General features: G+C 42.3%; 1 protein-coding gene across 2 annotated transcripts in view; it reads left to right on the plus strand.

Moving 5' to 3' along the window:
• The window catches only part of LOC117460291 (mannosyl-oligosaccharide 1,2-alpha-mannosidase IA), a 232,575-nt gene that overhangs the window by 108,126 nt on the left and 102,917 nt on the right, over positions 1-21,532 (plus strand). For both annotated transcript variants that reach the window (XM_071205950.1, XM_071205951.1), the window contains exon 3: positions 18,439-18,554. In XM_071205950.1, coding sequence (XP_071062051.1) covers positions 18,439-18,554 — 116 coding nt within the window. The remainder of the gene's footprint in view (positions 1-18,438; positions 18,555-21,532) is intronic.

Genomic DNA, 21,532 nt, shown 5'->3' on the forward strand with positions numbered 1-21,532 from the left:
TGATGTAGAGCGCTGCCAGGTACTCTACATGATGGAGAGCAGAGGAGGAGGGAGGAGATGCTGGATCGATGGCCCGAATGACGAAGCCTCAGGTATTCATTATTTAGTCGTCTCTGGCTGGAGGGCCAAGTGAAAGCTGAAGTCAAATACTTTATAGAGCTATCCGGGGTCCTCTGGATCCTTGGAAGTAGGGCTGAACGATTAATCGATTTTAAATCAAAATGCGATTATGAAATTGCAAAACGTGCGATTTTTTAAAACTTTTTCCTTTTTTTTACATTATTTGTTTACTTTGTTGTTGTTGTTGTTGTTGTTGTTGTTGTTGTTGTTGTTGTTCTTCTTCTTGTGTGTCAGTCATCCACACCAATCATAAGTGCTGTGCTCCACATGCACCAGCCATTGTTAACCAATCAGAAGTGGCCCATGATAGAAGGTGATAGACAGATTGATCCAATCACCTGCCAAGTATTTTTGAAAGTGCCTGCCCTTTCCAAATGGCTTCCAATGGAGCATTAGATGGTCTGGTGAAACTAACCGTCTGAGTCAGGTCAGTAATGCTCCATCACATGTTCCACATCTATTACAGGGTGAATCTTAAACTGAAGCTTGACTTTAAAGCAACCCAACAGAAGTTTCATGTATGTTTTAGTTATTTAACTCGTAGCTCGGGCTGCGGGGGTGCTAGAGACGGGAGCACGTTGATACGACCTTCCTAGCCGGAGATATGACCGCATTTTACAATAAGCTTCCGTTGGGTCGCTTAAAAACAAATATCGCAAATCGCAATATCTGTCAGAAAAATCGCAATTACATTGTTTCCCAAAATCGTGCAGCCCTACTTGGGAGCCCCTGAAAGTGATGAAGGATTCCATCCAATTGTCTTTGTCGTACGTACTTTAATCATTATTATAATATTGAAGAGCAAACAAAGCAGTGAGAGCTTCTGAAGATATGCGCTGAGGCAGCACATCTGCTTTGACAGTGATGCTTCGAAGGGACTCATAAGGGACTTCACGCACACACATGCATGCATACAAACACATTCATTATGCTGTCAGGACCTTGAACTCTTTTTCTCAGTTGCAAAATCCTTATTTTTTTTGTAATCAAAGGCCTTTTTATTAAAAGCATTCAACTGGCAACCTCTTCCACCAACAATGGCCAACTCTCTCATAGTACGCAGAGCAGACATGTTTTTCTCTCCTTTCGCAATTACTTCCCAATAGGTCTTGTGCTTGGTCTTGAAAGAGGTGCACTATGAAGGTCAGAGAGGGGAGTGGCAACCCCCCCTGTCATTACACTTAAATGAATGGCTACGCAACTGTTGCCCATCACCTCCTGTCACGTTGGATTCACATCCAGAGTGAAGGGCTGTAACCATCCATAACACTTTCCATTTCTACTCCATCCTTTTCAATATCCCATGGGCTCCATTATGTTGCGGTAGATATAATCTGTCTCCATAGCAACCAGAGCCAGGTGACAAATCAGCATCAGACCCTCCTTCCTGTGCCTATTGGTTGTGGAACCAATAAGGCCTCAAACTGAAACTGCTGTCGGACACGTCGTATACAATTGTATGATGGAAATATTTGTATCATCGTGTTAATATACAGCAGCAGGGGGGATGGGTAATGATTTATAGATACTAATGTTTAACTAAGATATGCAGGGATGGGCACAGTTATCTCAACTGGTGCTAGATAACTTAAATTAATACTGACAATGTCACCTAAGAATAATAACATATCAGATAATATATCATTTTTTCATAACATCAACAAACATGTGATTTAAACACGTCAGAGTTAAGATGTTAAAATATGCTGTTGTTTACTGCTCTGCCAACCTCCACGCCTATAACAATATAGCTTTGATAAACTAGTATCATCTGGTAATAGTGGCCTGACAATATGTACAAGTCAGGGTCGAGTGCACAGAAAAGCAATGTGTACATTATCCTGTTTTTTAAACGGTACACGGTGAGTTTTCTCTTTGTAATCTGCTGTGCTATAAAGTTGTCAGATATTGAAGGAGTACAAGCAAACACCCATAAATCCACTGCATCTCATTTGCGTGTAACTCAGACCTCATACATGTCTCATCACTTACTTTGTAAACTATAAATAATAATGCGATAATATTCATTGTTTTTTATTCAAGAGCTTACAATTGATTATTAGTTGGATTAGCGACTGAGCTCTGGCCCTCTGGGAAGGCTTGGTGCACCGCTGAGACGTATAATGTGTAGACCAACACTGATCAAAGGTATCTAGTTCCATTTTCCCAAGATTGAACTTTTCCCTGGAACTTTTATTTCCTGGAACTTTTATTTCCTGGAACTTTTATTTCCTGGAACTATCGCGTTCACACCGGAATAAGTCCCTGAGGGAGCCGCTGACTTCTTCTTCTTCTTCTTCTTCTTCTTCTTCTTCTTCTTCTTCTTCTTCTTCTTCTTCTTCTTCTTCTTCTTCTTCTTCTTCTTCTTCTTCTTCTTCTTCTTCTTCTTCTTCTTCTTCTTCTTCTTCTTCTTCTTCACTGGCAGGCCGCAAACAACTTCACGGCGTATCCTGCCACCCGGCGTTGGGGACTGGCTTCAGAGTAAAGCATATTTCACCTTAACTTAACTTAACTGTGGTTCGTGCCGGAACCTTTAAAGTGCAGGCAGATGAAGAGCCTGCCAGCGAGCCTCTGATGATGCACTGTGCTGATGTCAGAGCAGGTTTCGTCCCGCTGCGTGTCCATGGCGGTCCTCGCTGCCTGGAGATCACAGCACTCCCAGCGCTTCACATGTACCAAAGGCTAGCAGGCGGCGCTAATGACAGGGTTATACAAGCGGGGGCTTGATCTGCGATCCTGGGGGGTTTCATAAGGACACATTGCAAATGTGAGAAATACAAATCTCAGAGACAAACTGTTTAGATAACAAGGATGGAGAGTGCATGGAATTTATTCATACTACTCATATTATCTGGCATCTGCTCCGGGGCTTATCATGTAATTTATTGCATAGTCAGTTGTATTTATATAACCTAATAAAATCACACTTCTCCCTCGTATATGACGCCTTCGGTCCAGTGCTTCGGATATAGAACATACTACCAGATATGTTAACTATTGACGCCCCCTCGATACAAACTATCATGACCTGTGGAAGAAAGTAAAAGCAATACAGAGGATGACCGGACTGGACATCTTTCATTATCATCATCAACAAATATCGTTTCGTCCTTTCTCGGATTAGATGCAGTCCCCCCAGTCGGCCTGAGCACATCATGTGGTGGGATGTAATCCAAAATGATGTCTGTTTGCAAAATGTATGACGAAGCAGGAGGATTACGAGGGGCTGTACTCTGTTCCACTGTAACGAATCAATCGCTGTCTGTTGGATGCAAGGTCGAGGGTCACTCTTCATCTCGATAAAGCCTCAAACCTCTTCCTGTTGTTTAATCTTGTGGTTTTGTATCGGTTGGGATCCCGTGCTTATGTAACCTGTGATCACTGATCAGTCTGCAGTGACGTACCGTCGGAGACTCTGATGATGACGTTTCTGAAACCTGAGACATGCCCTTTGGTGTCTAGTAATCCATGTTTGGCAGTTTTAATCACAAGCCTTTCCTGCCAAGCTGTTAAGCGGGTGGCAGTATAAGGGAACAGATTTAGCTTCATTCACTTACTTTTGAAACTATTAATACACAGTACTTCTCTCAGTCTGGATATCTCACTAAGCTGAGGAGTCTCGCAATAGCTCCCCCTCAAAGGGCTGTAACACCCCCCCATCTTTTCCTCCATCGTTGAGACTGTTCAACGTGACTCATCAGTTTTCCAGTCTTCTCAATGAAAATCCCCCTCAGACCCCTGTCTGCCGGGTGGACAGGAACATTTAGTTTTTGTCTCCATGCCCATGTATCATTCACTCGTAGCGATATTTCCTTTTATGTTCCTTGAAAACAGACGGATGTGCTAACATTTCAGCACGTCCTCTGTCTGGATTCCTGCAGCGCTCAGACTAGCTGTGGTCTCGCTCCTTCACACACTGGAAACCCACAGGGCTAGCATGTTTTTGTTCCTGCGGTGAGCGACGTACCTTGAGGCATCAGTACTGACTTTCTGAGGGTAGCACAGATTTAGCGAAGGTTGACCTCTGTAGCCTGTTGTGTCTCTCATTCACATATGCACACATCCCCGCTTCCTCCGTATCATCCTGCGTTCAATCTGTGTCTGCGGAAACTATTTTCCTCCCGTGTCATCCAGAGCAAATCATTGCCAGGTAAGGCCTCTGTGGTGACTCTCAACTGGTGGGGAGACGAGGGGAGACAAGCAATCGCACAATGAATAAGTAAATGTGCATGAAATGAATTCCTTCTGTTGGCGTTTCCTGCTGTGAGGGTTGGAGGAACTTTCCCACTGAGCTTGACAGTCTGGGCCACACTTCAGAGGGGGTGGGGGGGTGGTTGTGAATGCTGCTAACAGCCTTTGGCATCCTGGAAAGGAGGATGTTGACACTGAAATAAACAGAAGAATGTGCAAAGCAGTGAAATAGGAATTGATGATAAGTAATGTGGACAAGTGTTTCAAGTTTCCTAACTTGCATTCCTCTAGGAAATATTGTTAGAAAGTTGCATTCACGCTGTAATTGAGTGTGAAATTGCAGGTCAGCAAGCAACAGTTACTTCCAGTGTACACATAAGTGGTCCCTAAATGGGCTTTCGACAGGTTGGTGGAAAGATGTGAATGGTTCATCGTCTATTTCTTAATTAAAATCTTCTTTTTAATAAGCCCAACGTTTCAGTTAACCACATATACCAGGAGCTCCGGTTATTTCTATACTGCCTGTTAGAAACCTGTTGAAGTTGCACTGTCCTCCAGACATGGAATACATGTATACATTTCTAAATGTGTACACACACACACACACACACACACACACACACACACACACACACACACACACACACACACGCTCCTAACCCTTCCTCTTCCTTTAAATGCCTGCAGGGCTGCACACATGATGCGAAGCGGCTGCTCTGTTTAGATGGCCGGTTTAATTTCCCGTGTGCTCTCTTTCTACAGGTTATTACAACTTTCCTAAATTGGTTGTTCTGCAATTTTCTCCGCTTGCAACTAGTGAGTTGCTGACTCCATTCAGATGAGATCTGGTGGACATGATGCGATGCACGACCTCGTTTTATCTATAGAAAGAATCAGAGATTAAGCTTGCAAAGTGGATTTCTTTCAAGGTTACACCTGAGGCTGAAAAATGTATTCAATCATTCTTGATTTTTTTTACTGGGAATATTCTTTTAAATTGATGTACTTTGTGGGTTGAGGATGACCTTCCGACTGGTTGCTGCTGCAGGGCTGTGGCTGCGTGTCTCTATCAAGCGCCTGATCACAGCCTCTAGCTTTAGCTGTCCTTTCCAATCAGATTGTGTGTGTTAATAGAGCAACAGATGTATGATTCCCCCTCACTCACGGCACTGCCTGTAGGTTGATCAATGCGTGAGAGGCATTTGGGAGGGTGCGAGGCGAGGGGTTCGATAACACTGTGTGCGGTGTGTAATCTCATCTGAGGGGCTGTCATATCAGACAGGGCTGACACGCCACGCTCTCCCAGAGTGGCAAATTAGATTGCTGCAATTAGATTGACGTGAGCACCGCTCTTTTGGATTCTGGAGCATCACTAATCATGGCTGGACAGTGTGCATTTTGCATTTGTGTGTGATTAGATTAACGTGTGTTGATTGTCTATTTAGTCTTTGGCACTTTGACAGTTTATTGACATCCCTTTGGAAAGCAGTCATCTCAGAGTTAAACCTATAGCCTTTGTTTAAAATATTCAACGTGTGTGGTGGCCTGTTCCTTAAACCTTAACATAATACTTGTACACTCGGCCACCTTTACAGTCATGCTGTAGATTCACTTTCACGTTAAACCAAAAACAGAGAAAGTCTTAAACATTGTTGAGTCTAATTTGAGTTCAAAGGCTGTACTTATGCTCTGCTAAAGTATTTTCTGACCAAACGAATACATTTCACGTTAATTTCACGAGAAAGGTGCATGACAGGGAAGAGTAGATCAAAAGCTGCAAACAAAGTCCATAGATTTCCCAAAGTTAGCCCTCCTTAAAGCTTAGTGCATCACACTAACTTACAGTACCTCAGAAGTCAATGAGAAATGTATCCTGCATCCCTTTGAAAGGTAGTAATCAAGCTGTCTGCCGCAACTAGCATAGAATAAACACTGATTGGCTCTAAAATAAAGGATCTTGCTCGCCGTGATTTTATCCGAAGCCTCTGTCTCCGCCGCCTCGTCCTCTGAGGGCTTCATAATGGACTAAATTCATTTAGACTCCGGTTCTAATGTGCCTTGATCCGTCAATTCTCTGTCCCTTCCTTTGTCATGCAAAGCTAGTGCTATCGCATTGGAAGGCACAAAGCCCCATTAGATGCAAGTCTTTTAGCAGAGTAATTTGGCTGTGTGATTACGATAATGGTGAGAATGGAGAGACAGAGGAAGGGAAGGGGTCTGATGGGTGAGACGGGGTGCTATCAGAACTGGTTGCCTCTAATGCTGTCCACGTGGTGCTTTACTGAGAGGTAGGGAGTGAAGCAGTGGGAGTAATATGCACAAAACCGGTAGTCATGGCAGCAAGACAGTCATACAGATGAATCCACACAATGAGGAAGGAGTACACTTAGATATCCTGACTCACAATACTGACTCTGAAGACAAATTGTTGGATGTATTGTTATTTTTCAAACAAAAGTCAGCATTAGAATATTCAATGTTTGTCTTTACTGAGGCATAAAGTGCGACAGACAAAGTATATGAACGTAAAGTAGATAAACAGCGAATTTCAGTAATACAGGTATCATTATTATAAATAGCTCCAGAAAACGTACAAAACTATGATTAAACTAAAATAGATCACACTTTGGGATGACATGTTTGATGGATTTATATATAAAAGCTCAGAATCAGAATCCTTTGAATCCGATATTTCATTTTTACATAGATAATTCCTCACTGACCCACCTAACAAGAGTATTTTTTAATAGGTTACAGTCAGTGTTTTCTACCACGTTCCACCTCCCCTCTCCATCGTCCCCTGGTCCCATCTGGACAGTGGTGCTACATCATTGTCTCACATAAAACATAGCAATGCATTTTTCTTAAAGGCGGGTCAGCTTTCCTGAGCCCGATGATTTAAGCAATGCTTCTCAGAAAATAGAGCTTTCCAAACATCTCTCTCTCTCTCTCTCTCTCTCTCTCTCTCTCTCTCTCTCTCTCTCTCTCTCTCTCTCTCTCTCTCTCTCTCTCTCTCTCTCTCTCTCTCTCTCTCTCTCGTGAACTACAGTATTACTTGTGATCCCCAAAGGTTGATTGGAGGATGTGAGATACTTGCAATTTATCCAGCGTAAAGAGAACAAATTGTGCAGTCTTGAGTGAAATCGAGAGTTCAATTGAAGATGTATAATGAGCCCCGTGTATGCCCCCTTGTTCTGCGGAGTAACTGGTAGAGCAGTCTTTACATTGATAATCAGTGGGATTAGATTCCTCCTCTTACATCTTGTAGCAGGGATAGGATCTGGAAGTGAGGATCCTATATTTGCAGCTGCAGAAGAAGGTCTTAGTGCAAGTTCCCTCCGATAGTGGCACTGTCAGTTTCTGCTGGCTTATCTTTGGACGGTTGCCACAGTGTTTGGGCCAAGCAGTCAGAAATATGTTGTTGTCGAGATGCCTATAAACACAAGCAGCTGTAGATGTATTTAAGGGATGAAGCCCAAGTAAACAGACTGTCATTACGTTGGTGGCATCTCGCTTGTAAACATGCAATAAGACAGTGTGTAGGTAATGTGGGTAAAGGAACTATTATTTACTCTTTTAATCAAAGATGTGTCATGGAGAATATGTACTTCTGTAAATAACCTTGTTCCATGTTTCAAATGTAGTAATCAAACTGATAGTATATTCTCAAAACTGTTCAACACAATTTAGCCAAGTTTTGGATAGCCAGGTCTCTTTTTTTTACTTCCAAATAACAGAATCAGCAGCCCCAGCTATAATGTATATAATATTTCAATAAAATAAAAATCTTCACATCAGGAATTCCAGGTGTTTTGAATTTCCTTTCAAAACACCTGGTTATGTAAGTTATGTAATGCTCTTCAATTGATAACAGGGAAAGACATCATGGCTTGGTAATGTGTTGCCATATTTTATAATCTAACAAGTAATGCCAGCTGGGGTTAAACCACTTTCATTGACTGTACTGTGGAAGTCAGACCATAAAAAAGTTCCTTTTTAACAGTCCATGTCATCCAACAAAATGTATCGTCACAGTTTTGAGCCAAAAGTACTTTCCCCATTGGCTATCTGTATCTGTCGGATTGGCAGCTTTACCCAACGTCTGCATTACATAAAACAAGTCCCTGTTTAAAAAGTTAAAATGACATTAGGTTGCGCACAAACATGGCATGATTAAGGTTTAAGGGAAAGATCATGGTTTAGGTAAAAGCAAACTACTTTTGTTTAAGGTCGTCATGATTACAAGAACACGTGCTAGGTTCACAGTAGGGAACGATTGTGGTTCTGATCAGAAGAAACCACGGTTTAAATATGCATGTGTGTTCCAGCTGAACCTCCCTCCTCACCTATTATTGATTATTCCTGATGTATCTGACATCTGCTCCTCACGGAGACTTCAGGCCCACGGTTGGCATTCAAGCATTTCCAGAAATGTCCATCTTGATTGATGGACATGACATTTCTCTCCCCTGTTTCTCCCACCTTTTTTCTTTACTCTTCTGCCCACTAACCCCTGTTAAACCCACTCACTCTCTAAACTCCCTTTCTTCTCCCCCAGCAGTGCTCCCTTGGCGCTCTCCATCAAAACTCCTCTCTCCTACAGAGTCATCTCCTTAGTGCACTTTTTATTTGCAGCTCTCCGCGTGCCTCGAATAGCAACAGCTAGATATCGTTGACATCACACAGACGCACCGTCTCGCTAACCCTGTCTCTCTGGTGCCAGGTAGCATTAGCACTAACAAGATGCTCATTGATAATTGGATACTTGCAACCACTAGTAACAGGGCCGTGTAATTAATGTGCATCCCAGCGTCTGCATGGATTATATTTACTTTGATGACGTTAACAGGGGGACTTATTGACCCCATTACATGGTTAATATGTTATTCCTTTGGCTGTTTGTGCAATAAGTCACGAGCTAAAAGGAGAAATGAACAGCTCTGATTTAACTCCTGTTTTCCCGAGGGTTTATCAAAACACTCCATCTCTGAAATCTTATTATTCTTATCTAGTTAGCTCTATTGCATTTTTAATGCACTTAGTCAATGGAATTTATAACAAATATGGGATGGCCTTTCAGGGAGATCAGCATATATTTCGCATGCACATCGCACAGTTTATGCTGGTTGAATGAAATTAGAGCAGATATGTTGGCCCTGAAGCATCCCCCGAGGGATGAAATAAAGGAGTGGTTCATCAGAGTGTGATGTATGTGTGTACGTTTAGAAAGAAAAGAGAGGAGGAGAAAGCCAGGCCTGTAATATCACAACACACATACTTGCTGCAGTGAGTGATTGATCATGCGGACTCTGGCCGTCTAATGTAACCCCCCGACCGACGGTGACTGGTCTGTGACAGCCATGATAAATGAACATCCAGCAGCCAATGTCTCACTAATGGTTTTCCATGTACTCTGCTTGGCTGCACACACACATGCACACACATTATACTCATTCCTGTGCACACTTAATTTATACTTTCTAATATGGATGCTCAGAGGACATGCATATGAGGCTCACACTTTGAGCTGTGAGAATATAATTAAATCAAATTAATGTTCTAAACTAATGTTTGACAGGGCTTAGTATATGTTAATGTTGGCTAATTACTGGTTTCTTTACTTCCTGCCTTTCTCTGAATTCCAGTTCTGACCCAAAACCTGCCTGAGTTGATATTGTACTTCAATGGTGTAAATTCTCTTACACATTTCCATATAATCAAATTACCAAAAGCAATTTACATGCAGTGAATGTGGGGTCTGGGGCCCTCAGGGCTTTGGCCTGCTTTGCCCAGTTGGAAATGTAGCCTTGTTCGGTGGAACGTTTTTTATTAAGAATAGTTTGATACTATCTTTACTTTTTGTTTCCCGGTTCTTTCATTGGTAGCTTTGATAAATATTTGCCATCCCAAGACTACTCTCTATGCGATGCATCAATTATTTCCATTCTCTCCTATCGTTAAAACATTGTCTGATTCATCCCAAATATGTAAGTAGTTATCAAAATGTATGTATTACTAAAAAACATCATAGTGTTTGTTGATGTTATGTTTTTAGGGAGAACATCTGTCCCATTTTCGTGAACGTGTTATCTAATACCTTAAGGGAATATCTTCAAATGAGTTATAAGCGTCCACTTGGACTTAAGGATGAACTGATTTAATTATGGAGGTCACTGTGACTTCACAAAATCATTTGGACAGACATGGATTAAACCACATCTTGGCAGGTTGGCGCAGGCATACAAACCCAGGGCTGTAATTTAAGAATTTTCCAGCCCTACTAAGCATTAAATATGATGCCGTTACAGAACATATTATAATGCATAGGAAATCCATAAAGCATGTCAGTGTGTGCATGTTTATCAATCTTTATAAATACACATTAGAATACACCTATTTCCGCCATGTCAAGAGGATCCCTCTGGGCTATTTTCATTTGTTGCAAATGGCTTCAGAAATAAATAGGGTCTTGGACCACGGAGGCTGAAGAAGAACACCATGATGGATTGATCCGCTCCATCTATCCTTAGAGCGAATCAATCATCTTAGCTTTTGGTGCTGTTTTCAAAAGGAATTTTCCTCACTTGGCTGCTTCGCCCGCAGCCACAAAGAGCTGCCCTGAGGTTGGATAACCCGAGTGCATGAGATATCTGAATACTCTCTTTCTCTCAGTTGTCACAGTCACTATTTGTAATCGAAATGAGATGGGACTGCTACGTAGGCAAACAATAACAATCCATTATAATATAATACAACGTTTGAGTTACATCTAGAGCAGTGGTAACCAACCTTTTCAAGCCCAAGATCACTTTGTATTCCAAAATGTAAACCGAGATCTACCAATCCGATATCTTCCAAAAAACCCACTAAGGAGTAAGACTATTCATCGTCATATTTATTTTTGCAATCAATTTATGTTACAACAGGCTCAATGTACGTGAAAAGATGCACACACAGTTATGCACAGTTATCTGTGCAATGTACAATATACATATTTACGGTAGGCATATCTGTTCAATACAAACTATTAATATTTACAGTATCTGTTCAATGCACTACTGTATATTTAGTTTCTGTACAGATATTAGCCTACAGTTCAATGTAATCCATATTAAGCTTCTCTGTTCAATTCACAATATATTTCCAATGCTCAAGTTGCTCTATCAGCCTGCCTTTAATGAGACTGCTGTGACTGCACATTATCTGTAAGCCTTTTGAAATCTGGCTGATAGTTAGTGATTGCCAGCCGGAGGCAGTCAGTAAGATGTGCGTCAGTCATACGAGTTCTATACTTGGATTTAATTATTTTCATTTGTGAAAAGGCCGTTTCACATAAGTATGTGGAGCCAAAGTAGGCCTTCAGTTTAAGCGCACATGACACAATCAGTGGATACCTCTCTCTACTCACGAGTGACCAAAAGTCCTGATCTCTTGCTCTGGCCTTCAATTCAATGTCGCTTTGCATTTCAATGATCTCCATGTCAACACCCATAGGTAATGTAAACACCTCCTGCATTTTAGCTGACAGCTGTTCAATGTCAACGCTGAGGAAAGGGTTTGATACAAAACCAACTACTTGCCCCATGTCTTGTAGCTCCACAAATCGAGCACCAAATTCTGATGTCAGTTTGTTCAAATGGGCGCAGAATTGTTCAGGATGGAAAGCAGTTTTGTCTGTGAGGTTTTGTGACACCTTTTCAAGATTTGGGAAGTGTGTCAGCCTCGCATGTCTTAACTGAGTGGTCCACAAACTGAGCTTCACTTTGAATGCCTCCACTGCGCTAATCATGTGACCAAGCTCTCGGTCTTTCCCTTGCAATTCTCGGTTAAGGTCATTGAGTTTTGCAGTCAGATCGGTAAGGAACCCCAAGTCCAATAACCAAGTGTCGTCGGACAGCTGCTCATACTCCTCGTTCCTCGACTTCAGAAAACTGATCCAGGTTGCCCCGTTTCGCCAAGGCTACCGCCTGTTGGCATATGAGGCATACAGTCTTCTCTTTCGCTGATGTGAAAAGAAATTCATGCTCCCATTCCGGGTGGAAATAATACGTTTTTGATTTATTTTACCCCGGACCCTCAGCCATATCGATGTTGGTTAAAGATTCGCAGAACTTGGTACAGTTTAAGTTACTCCTCAAGATGACCGTTAAGATACGATTTTTAACCCCACCCACACTTGCATGCAGCAATTCATAGACGTCAACATATCTAATAACCAATTGTAATGAATTTGTAAAATGACCTGTGCGTGATTCAAATCAACAAAACAGAGCTAGGTCTAAAAAGTTTGTTTAAACAACCAACCAGAGCATGAACATTTTCTTTTTTTTGTGGACATTTTTTAAATGCTAGGGATCGACAGTGAAGGCTTTGAAGATCGACCAGTCGATCGCGATCGACCTGTTGGTTACCCCTTATCTAGAGATATGCCTGATGTTCTTGCTCTGTACCAGTAGCAGAAGCGGGGAGTCTTTCTGTGCGTACAGTACAGTGTACGGCTCACACTGAGCAGATGGTCCTCTACAGTTATGCAGACTACATGTGTCCCGCTTCAGGCTAGCACTGCCCTCTCGCTGACAACTGCCAGAAGGCAAAGTACAGCAGATGAGATTTCAAAGGGAGGGGGTATGTGGTAAATTTAATCTGAAAAAGTCAAAGCCATGGCACGGAAACCTTGTCAGGACTATAAGCTTGGTATGGGATACTGTAACAGAATCAGGAACAGTTAATGAGAAGAAATGACTTGCTAGTAATGTAATATGACTTAACGAGTGAGTTGGAAGGTGCAGAAAGCTTTACACTGTTTCTCTCTGCCTCTGAGACTAAATATAGTCTGGGATTTATAGCCCAACGCATATGGCACCCATAACCCAGTCAAGCCAAGTCATTGATCCCTGCCCCACATGGCTCTTGGAATCCGTGCTAACCTCATCAGATAATCCATGAAGCTGTGGAGATTAGGCTAAAGGTCAGCAGTGATGACCATGGCCATACAGTTAATAATGTACCGGTAGCTACACATACTATATGTGCTGCGTGGCTTGAGTGGATACTGAAAACAATTTAAGGGGTAAAATGAGTAGGGTTAATTTTAGAAACAGTTTATTATGTTATGTTTATCTGTTTCACGACATGAAAGCAACATCAGAGAACAAATAATCTTTTGAGGCATTGATTCAGCAAAAAGGCAATATGATATATCTATGGCATTTGGGCATTTTGTTCAGAAACAAACAGGGTAATGATGTCACATTGGGCTTTGGGGGATTAAGGTTGCCATTTTTCAGTTTTTTCTGACATTTTATAGACCAAACTTCAGTAACTGAATAATAAAAGAAAAAAGGTACAGCTTTTAAGATGCCCTATAATGTTTTTGGGGTTTATCCTTTCCTGTAGTGTGTTATATATATGCTTGTGAATGTTCTGTGAAGGCCATGTTAGTTATTTGTCTTCTTCTGTAACATACTGTAGTGACAGCATGTAAACATGTCACAGAAGAGTCACAGAACACAATTATGAACCTACAAATGAGCAAAATATGGCCCCTTTAAAGTGGACCTATCATGCTATATTTGAAACATATATTCTAGGGCCATACCTATATAAAACATGTCTGTGAAGTTTTTTTTCAAAATACCAAACAGATCATGCATTTTAGCCATGCCTCATTTCGCTCTATTTGCTCTTTTCCAGCCCTGTTTTTGCAAGGGCTGATTCTGCTTTTGTGGCAGACTACAGCGCCACTTACAGGCCTGGCATATGTACGACAGCGTCTCCAGCGCTTTCGAGCGGTCTCTCATTGCCCTGATAGGTGGAGAGTTGCCCATATAGGTGGAGCACCCCTTTTCTGACATCAGAAAAATTCAAATAATAATCAGCTCCGTTGCAGCCCCGTTTTTAGAGATTTGGGTATGGAGGAAAAGAGAGAGGGTTGTGTTTTCTGACACTTGGTGAGTTCCCTGACACACCGGGGACACATATTCATGTATAAAAGACGTACGAAAGTGCATTTTGCATGATAGGTCCCCTTTAAATAATGTTGTGCAACAAAGCAAGTGGAGTTTTGTGGCCCAAAGGTATGGTTAGCATTTGCATGTTTGGCGAGCTTCAATAACTTGTGATATAACTGCAGACTTTGATGTGCCAGCTTGCTGTGTGGTTGCATCAGATCAATCCAGCCATCTACTATAAACGGTGTTATTCACGGGAATGAATTAAATATTTTACATCACCTCTCATTTAAGCCCCTGTCACACTGTCCCGAAATTGACACCCGATGGACACACGAATATGGAATTGTGAATTTCGCACGAAGATGGCCCCGAACCACACACAAAAACTATTTTGTTTCAGTACTATGATACTGTACTGATATCTTCAGACTTTGTTCTTTACTTTATCCGTCTTTATATGTAGAAAATATTACGTTTTCTCCGCAATGTTGTTTCCATTACAACAACAACTTCCTGTCAACTGTCCTTCAAAATAATATATTATATCCTTTTTATTTTCACAGAACACAAATTGGGTTATTTACATAATATGTTTACATGATTTTGTTGTGCAATAAAACAACCCGAAGGACACACGATAAAGGAAATGTTCAAATTCGGCTCTGATCGTAGCAACATCGAGCCATTCGTGAGGGCATCTTAAGCCATCGTATGACCGCTGGTGGAGTTTCTCAGGCTCCGGCAGCAACTTCGTGAGCGGTGGCAAAATCGTTGGCATGCCAAAAAATATCCGAAGGACCTTGCGAAGGTTCATTTTCGTGTTGAATTCGTGTGTCAATTTTGCCCTTCGTAAAGCCATCATGAGGGCATCTTGTTATCCTCGGTGCCATCGGGCATTCGCCCCGATCAGAGTGAATGTGAATGCACCGATGATAACACGAAGATGACACGATTCGACAAGATGCCCTCACGAGTGCCTTAGTTGCCGCTCACGAAGTTGCTGCCGGAGCCTGAGAAACTCCACCGGCGGTCATACGATGGCTTAGATGCCCTCACGAATGGCCCGATGTTGCTACGATCACAGCCGAATTTGAACATTTCCTTTATCGTGTGTCCATCGGGTGTCAATTTCGGGACAGTGTGACAGGGGCTTTAACCAGGTCAACTTCCACACGTTTTCTAGTCATCTTCGACATGAGCCCCGAAGCAGTTACATTCAAAGTCTTATCTAGTCACAGTTTCTTGTTATTAAACTTTCAAACACTACAATTTGCCTTTCATTTATGTTGCTGTATTTCATTAAGGATAATGTTTATTTTCCTTTGTGCCGAGCTTTCTCTAATAGGTTGAGCTGCATTTGCATAATGTTTGGTATCATATCAGAATGAAAAAAGGCCATGCAAAGTCTCATTAGGCCACCAGCCTGGAATAAACACCACGTAGCATTTCTCATTTAGTTTCTAAAAAAAGAAAGGCATATAAAGAAGATTTATTAAGAATGCACATAACTGCACACACATTATTGTACACAGTATGAGTGTAACATGTGCTCAGCATACACTGGTGTGTAATCCAGGAGCAGCTGCTAAACACTAGCTATTATCTTTGTGTACCAGTTATTATTCTCCCCTCTGGTGGTTGATTCCTAAATGACTCGACTTTCATCATACAGTACAGTGACTGATGCTTTGTAGCTGACGCTCTTCATCTATTAGTGAAGATGCTTTTCATCTGGGCCACACAGCTGAGTATTCTCATTTTACATCACGGCAGCAATTACTGAAGATCTGCTCATGAGAGACTTTAATGTTTTACTTTTTATCACAGATGCTGTCAAGATACTGTTTCTAATGAGAACATTAAAGCTTTGGGGTTGAATCTAAGCACTTATCTACCTTCAAATAACACAGTCAAGTAACTAATGAAATATCAGCTTTTTATTGTACTCACAACTTTCTTAAGGCTGAGTAAAAACTCTTCTTAATTTGACATATTTGACAACACAAAGATTTGTGTTGTCAAAGATGTTCTTTTTAACATTTTTTTCGTATTATGGAAAGTCTCTACAAAGGAGACACCGTCTGGGTGGGTTTGTTTGAAATGTTGTAACTTAGCATCTCTGTGAAGCTCTGTCAAAACAAATTCAGTAAAAGACAACATGCTGTTTCAACCTTATGAGTTTGCAGCTTTCGCTAAACAGCTTAAAGACATTTTACATTTATGTAGTAAATGTGGAATGAGATAAAAGTTGTTGGGAACGACACCAGTGGAAAAAACAGCTGGTAACACAGATGACATTTTCCGTTGCAGTTTAACAAGTCTTTGTGTCTTCCCAAATGTTTTACTTTTTTCCCTTTACACACCCCGAAATAGTGGGAGAACATATACATTTTACCTCTAATATTTAGCTTTTAGCAGTATGTTGTAAACACCTACCCAGGGGGTCCGCGGGTCTTAAAAAGTATTAAAAGTTGATAAATAAATTTAGCGAAAATTAAGGCTATTAAAAAGTATTAAACTGCATTTTCCAAGGTATTACATTTTGTAGCTTGTTTTCAAAAAGTATATACATTGTCCAAAGAGGTTGTGTTCTACAGTGTGCCTGAATGTAATCATTGCGTAGGTGTGTAGTGTGATTCTGTGTAGTTTGTTTACGGCATCCCGTTGGATTTGAAGTAATCTGAACAGGATGTCGCACACTCACTGCGCAAAGGCCCGTTTACGCCGGTTGTTAAACAGCATCGTTATGGGGAAATGCAAGTTTGCGTCCAAATGGTTGGAAGATAAGGAGGAAGGACAATCAATAATGTATATAGTCAATGTGAGGTGAAGTGTGTCGCCAAGGTAACCGGTTAAAACTCAAAGTGGCGATGAGGTCTTAAAATGTATGGAAAGGGTCTTAAAAGGTATTACATTTGACTTCAGGATTCCTGCATATACCCTGCCTACCGTAATAAATGGTAAAAGGCTATTATGTTGCAAGTAAAACAGCATTAAATAGTGGTATTTACTGAATCTGTCAACAACTTTAAGACATATGCCGACAACTAATCATCATAATATATTTACACAAATGTTATACTGTGATTTAAAGGTCCCATGTCATGGCCATTTCTACTGATCATAATTCCATTGTTGAGGTCTACTAGAATATATTTACATTGTTCAATGTTCCAAAATCACATTGGTTTCTCAAACAGCATCTCTGTATAGTATGTGTACTAGTATGTAGTATGTATGTAGTATGTGTACTCTCTGTCCTACACACCTTGTTGGAGCTCCTGCCCCCCCCCCCCCCCTCTCTCTATGAGCCCACTGTGCTCTGATTGGTCAGCTCGCCCTCTCTGTTCTGATGAGTCCACCACCGTTACAGCGGAACATCAGTGATTATGTGTTACAATGGCGTTTGTTAGCAACCAGGAAACGACACCAGGAATGACAAACAGATGAGCATTCTGCGTGGGGTCTGGGTGCCGTGTTGGCGGGACGTTGCCGGGCTCGCTGCTCCGCCCTTTGAGGCACGAGGAGCGGACAGTGTGAGCTGAATTACTGGTGTTTCCTGGTTGCTGCGTGGGGTCTGCGAGACAGCGAGACACCGGGGAACTCAGCCTGAGCACACACACACACTCCCATCCTGAGCTCCGAGTGTGTGTGTGTACGGAGCTCCGCGCAGCACCGCGGCTGAGAAAAGATAAGGGTGTGTGTGTGTGTGTGTGTGTGTGTGTGTGTGTGTGTGTGTGTGTGTGTGTGTGTGTGTGTGTGTGTGTGTGTGTGTGTGTGTGTGTGTGTGTGTGTGTGTGTGTGTGTGTGTGTGTGTGTGTGTGTGTGTGTGTGTGTGTGTGTGTGTGTGTGTGTGTGTGTGTGTGTGTGTGTGTGTGTGTGTGTGTGTGTGTGTGTGTGTGTGTGTGTGTGTGTGCGCGCGCGCGGAGCTACAGGGTGTACTTTGATGGTTTGTGACTTTGCAGCCCGTTTACATAAAAAGCTACATAACACACAAAGGGACGGGTAATGCATGTCATGGGACCTTTAAAGCATTTACAAAGAACAGCAGAGGTTTTTTTACACATCAAACTTCTAGAAACCACATTAGCCTATATATGATTGCACGTGTGATGTTATGGTTGTAAAATAAAAAGTTGTATAAGGAGTTAAAACATGTCTCTTTGTTTTTCAGGCGGCCTCAGAGGAGCCTCCATCATCGACTCACTGGACACCCTTTACATTATGGGACTGATGGAAGAATATAACGATGCCAAGGAGTGGGTGCAGACCAGCCTGGACCTAAACTCGGTAAGAAACCCTATTTCCTTCATGTAGTTGGACACCTTTTTTATTTTGGCCATTCACCTCTCTTTTATGTCTGAGTTAGCTCAATGGTAACCACTATATTAGCATAATGAGGTTTTCAGCGCTGCGTGGTGGATCGATTTGAAGCAGTGCCTTTGTGCTTCAGCTCCAACATTGTGTCCAGTGTGTTTGACAGTTTTCCAAAGCTCAGGACATTCTTGCAGGAATCAAAAGCTTCCTGTGTGGTCACCGGCCACGCCGTGTTACCCTCTGATGGGATTCTCCCCCCCCTCTGAAGGGTCTCCGTGGGGCATGAATAAAAGAAAGAGAGCAAGGGAGGAGTTAAAGGGACGAGTAGATGGAGTGAGAGAAGAGAAATAAGGACATGGCTCTTTTATTGAGTCTGTAATTATGGTGTCAGGAACAACTGAGGGTTGCCAGGTCTGAAATCATGTTGGGATTGAAAGGAAGCCGCAGAGAGTGCCAACCAGGACAAGTTTTTGTGAAGTTTGTTGCTAACAGTCAAGTGGCAGCTTGTCTGTGGTTTTGTAACTGACGGAGAACACTTCTAGGTCATGTTGTCACCAGGTTTTATAATGTGTGCTTTGCATAATGTTGTGTAATTAGTTACACAACGCTTTCAAACTGTAGACGCTAGGCAATAATTACACCAATTCACTGCCTGTTATGACAAGGTGCTAGATGCTTTCCATTCGAACATATTTGTTTGCTGACTAAATATTCCTTAATTAGTATTTGAAATTTGAAAACACCTATTTATTTCTGGTTTATTGTTAATAAAAAATCCTGGCATGTGTGGCATAGTGTGCCTGAAGCCCCCGGTACATTTGAACAGCACGCCATTGTTTGTGGAAAGATATAATCAAGCCGACAGTTTAGCATGCATATTTATTTCACTGGGATGCAGCCCCAGTATATAATCAGGGCTAAAGCACACTAATGGCGCGTTTCCACTGCAGCGGGTAGCTCGCTTTAAGTGTGCCGAGCCGTGCGGGGCCCGTTTTTGGTTGCGTTTCCACTTGGCCTAGTTTTGGCCGGGGGCTACTTTTTCACCTTTTTTCTGGCCCGACTAAATCGTGGTTCTAGGGCCAGGAACAACCAGGCTGAGTCGGGCTGAGTATGCTAAACTAGAAAGAGAATCGCTGGCCATGGGGCTACAACTACAACAAGATGAACATATTTGACCGTGATTTAATTGTAATACACGTTTCAAAATGATGCCGAAGTAACAACATACCGGTTAGTAAAAACCATGAATTAATGCTTTGACAAGTCTGCAGACAGACGGCAGGCGAAAAACCCTTTTAAAATGCTTGTTTTCTAAATGGAGCTTGGCTAAGCTAACGTTATATATGCTCCGACCGTCAACACTCACAACAGCGGCCTATACAGACATAAATAAACCAGCGACTGTATTCTCCATGACACAGGCAGTCTGTGGTTTGTACTTGTTTAACTTTTGTCTAGTTTCTGAACAGATATGAAGAGCTGTGAGCTCTGAGTGCTAACAGCTAACGGCTGTGTTGTTTTTCTGGGGCTCTCATTGAAGATGACGTCACGGCTCTGCCTACACTGCGTTACTATAGTAACTGCCCCAGTTCCTAAACTGTAATGGAAGCGCAGCATTAAAGTGAGCCGGGCCTAATAAGGCCTAACCAAACCGAGCGAGGCCGAGCGAGGCCTGCAGTGGAAACGCGCCATTTATTATGAGCTTTTATCTCGTGGAGCTCAGCAACTTCTTGATTACCGCCACTTGTGAGGCCATAAATAATCCACTGTGTGCCCTAACATCAAAGGAAACCCTCATAAACCCTCAGTGTCTATGCTTCTAGCTCATGGCACCAACGTAAACACACAGTCAGTCAGGCACACACACACACACACACACACACACACACACACACACACACACACACACACACACACACACACACACACACACACACACACACACACAGCCTTATCTTTTCTCAGCCGCGGTGCTGCGCGGAGCTCCGTACACACACACTCGGAGCTCAGGATGGGAGTGTGTGTGTGTGCTCAGGCTGAGTTCCCCGGTGTCTCGCTGTCTCGCAGACCCCACGCAGCAACCAGGAAACACCAGTAATTCAGCTCACACTGTCCGCTCCTCGTGCCTCAAAGGGCGGAGCAGCGAGCCCGGCAACGTCCCGCCAACACGGCACCCTAACCAAGTCTTCACCCTAAAATTAATGATTCCCCTTATGGGGACCTCCAATTTGTCCCCGTAAGGGAGGCGAGTCCCCACACGTGATTGTGTAAACAGATTTAGGTCCCCACAAGTATAGTAATGCTAGGCCACACACACACACACACACACACACACACACACACACACACACACACACACACACACACACACACACACACACACACACACACACACACGCACACGCACACGCACACACAGATAACACTTGTTACATAGGTTTTTACTTTTTTTTTGCATCACAGCAGCTTCATTTGTAAAGTGAATAAAGACAAAGACAAGACGCCACACATTTAACATAACATCATAATCACAAGAGACAATATATTCAAAATCCTTTAACGTACATTTGATCTGGGATTAAGGTCCATATTTTATTTTAGGTTTAACTGATTCGCAAAAGAGTGATTACATTCACTAAATCATTGAGCTCTGTTTCTCCCATTTTCATAGTAGCAATTTGTACCCACTGTTTTAGGCCATAGTTTGGATCAGACACAATGTTGTTGATATGTTTTCACAGTCGGTTTACTCATAGTGTTTCGAGGAGCAGATATCTTTCTCCTGCATAGGACTATTAACTTTGAGAGGAGCTGCTGGCTGCGGCAGCGTGTGAGGGAAGAGGGCCAGTAATGGCAGCGGCTGACAAAGCGCCACACTGTCGGCCATCATAAAGACAACAAACACAGATTTACACTTCACTCTGCACTTCGTCACGGGTGTGATCTGCAAT

This window comes from Pseudochaenichthys georgianus, chromosome 16, assembly GCF_902827115.2.
Source record: "Pseudochaenichthys georgianus chromosome 16, fPseGeo1.2, whole genome shotgun sequence".
Taxonomy (NCBI): domain Eukaryota; kingdom Metazoa; phylum Chordata; class Actinopteri; order Perciformes; family Channichthyidae; genus Pseudochaenichthys; species Pseudochaenichthys georgianus.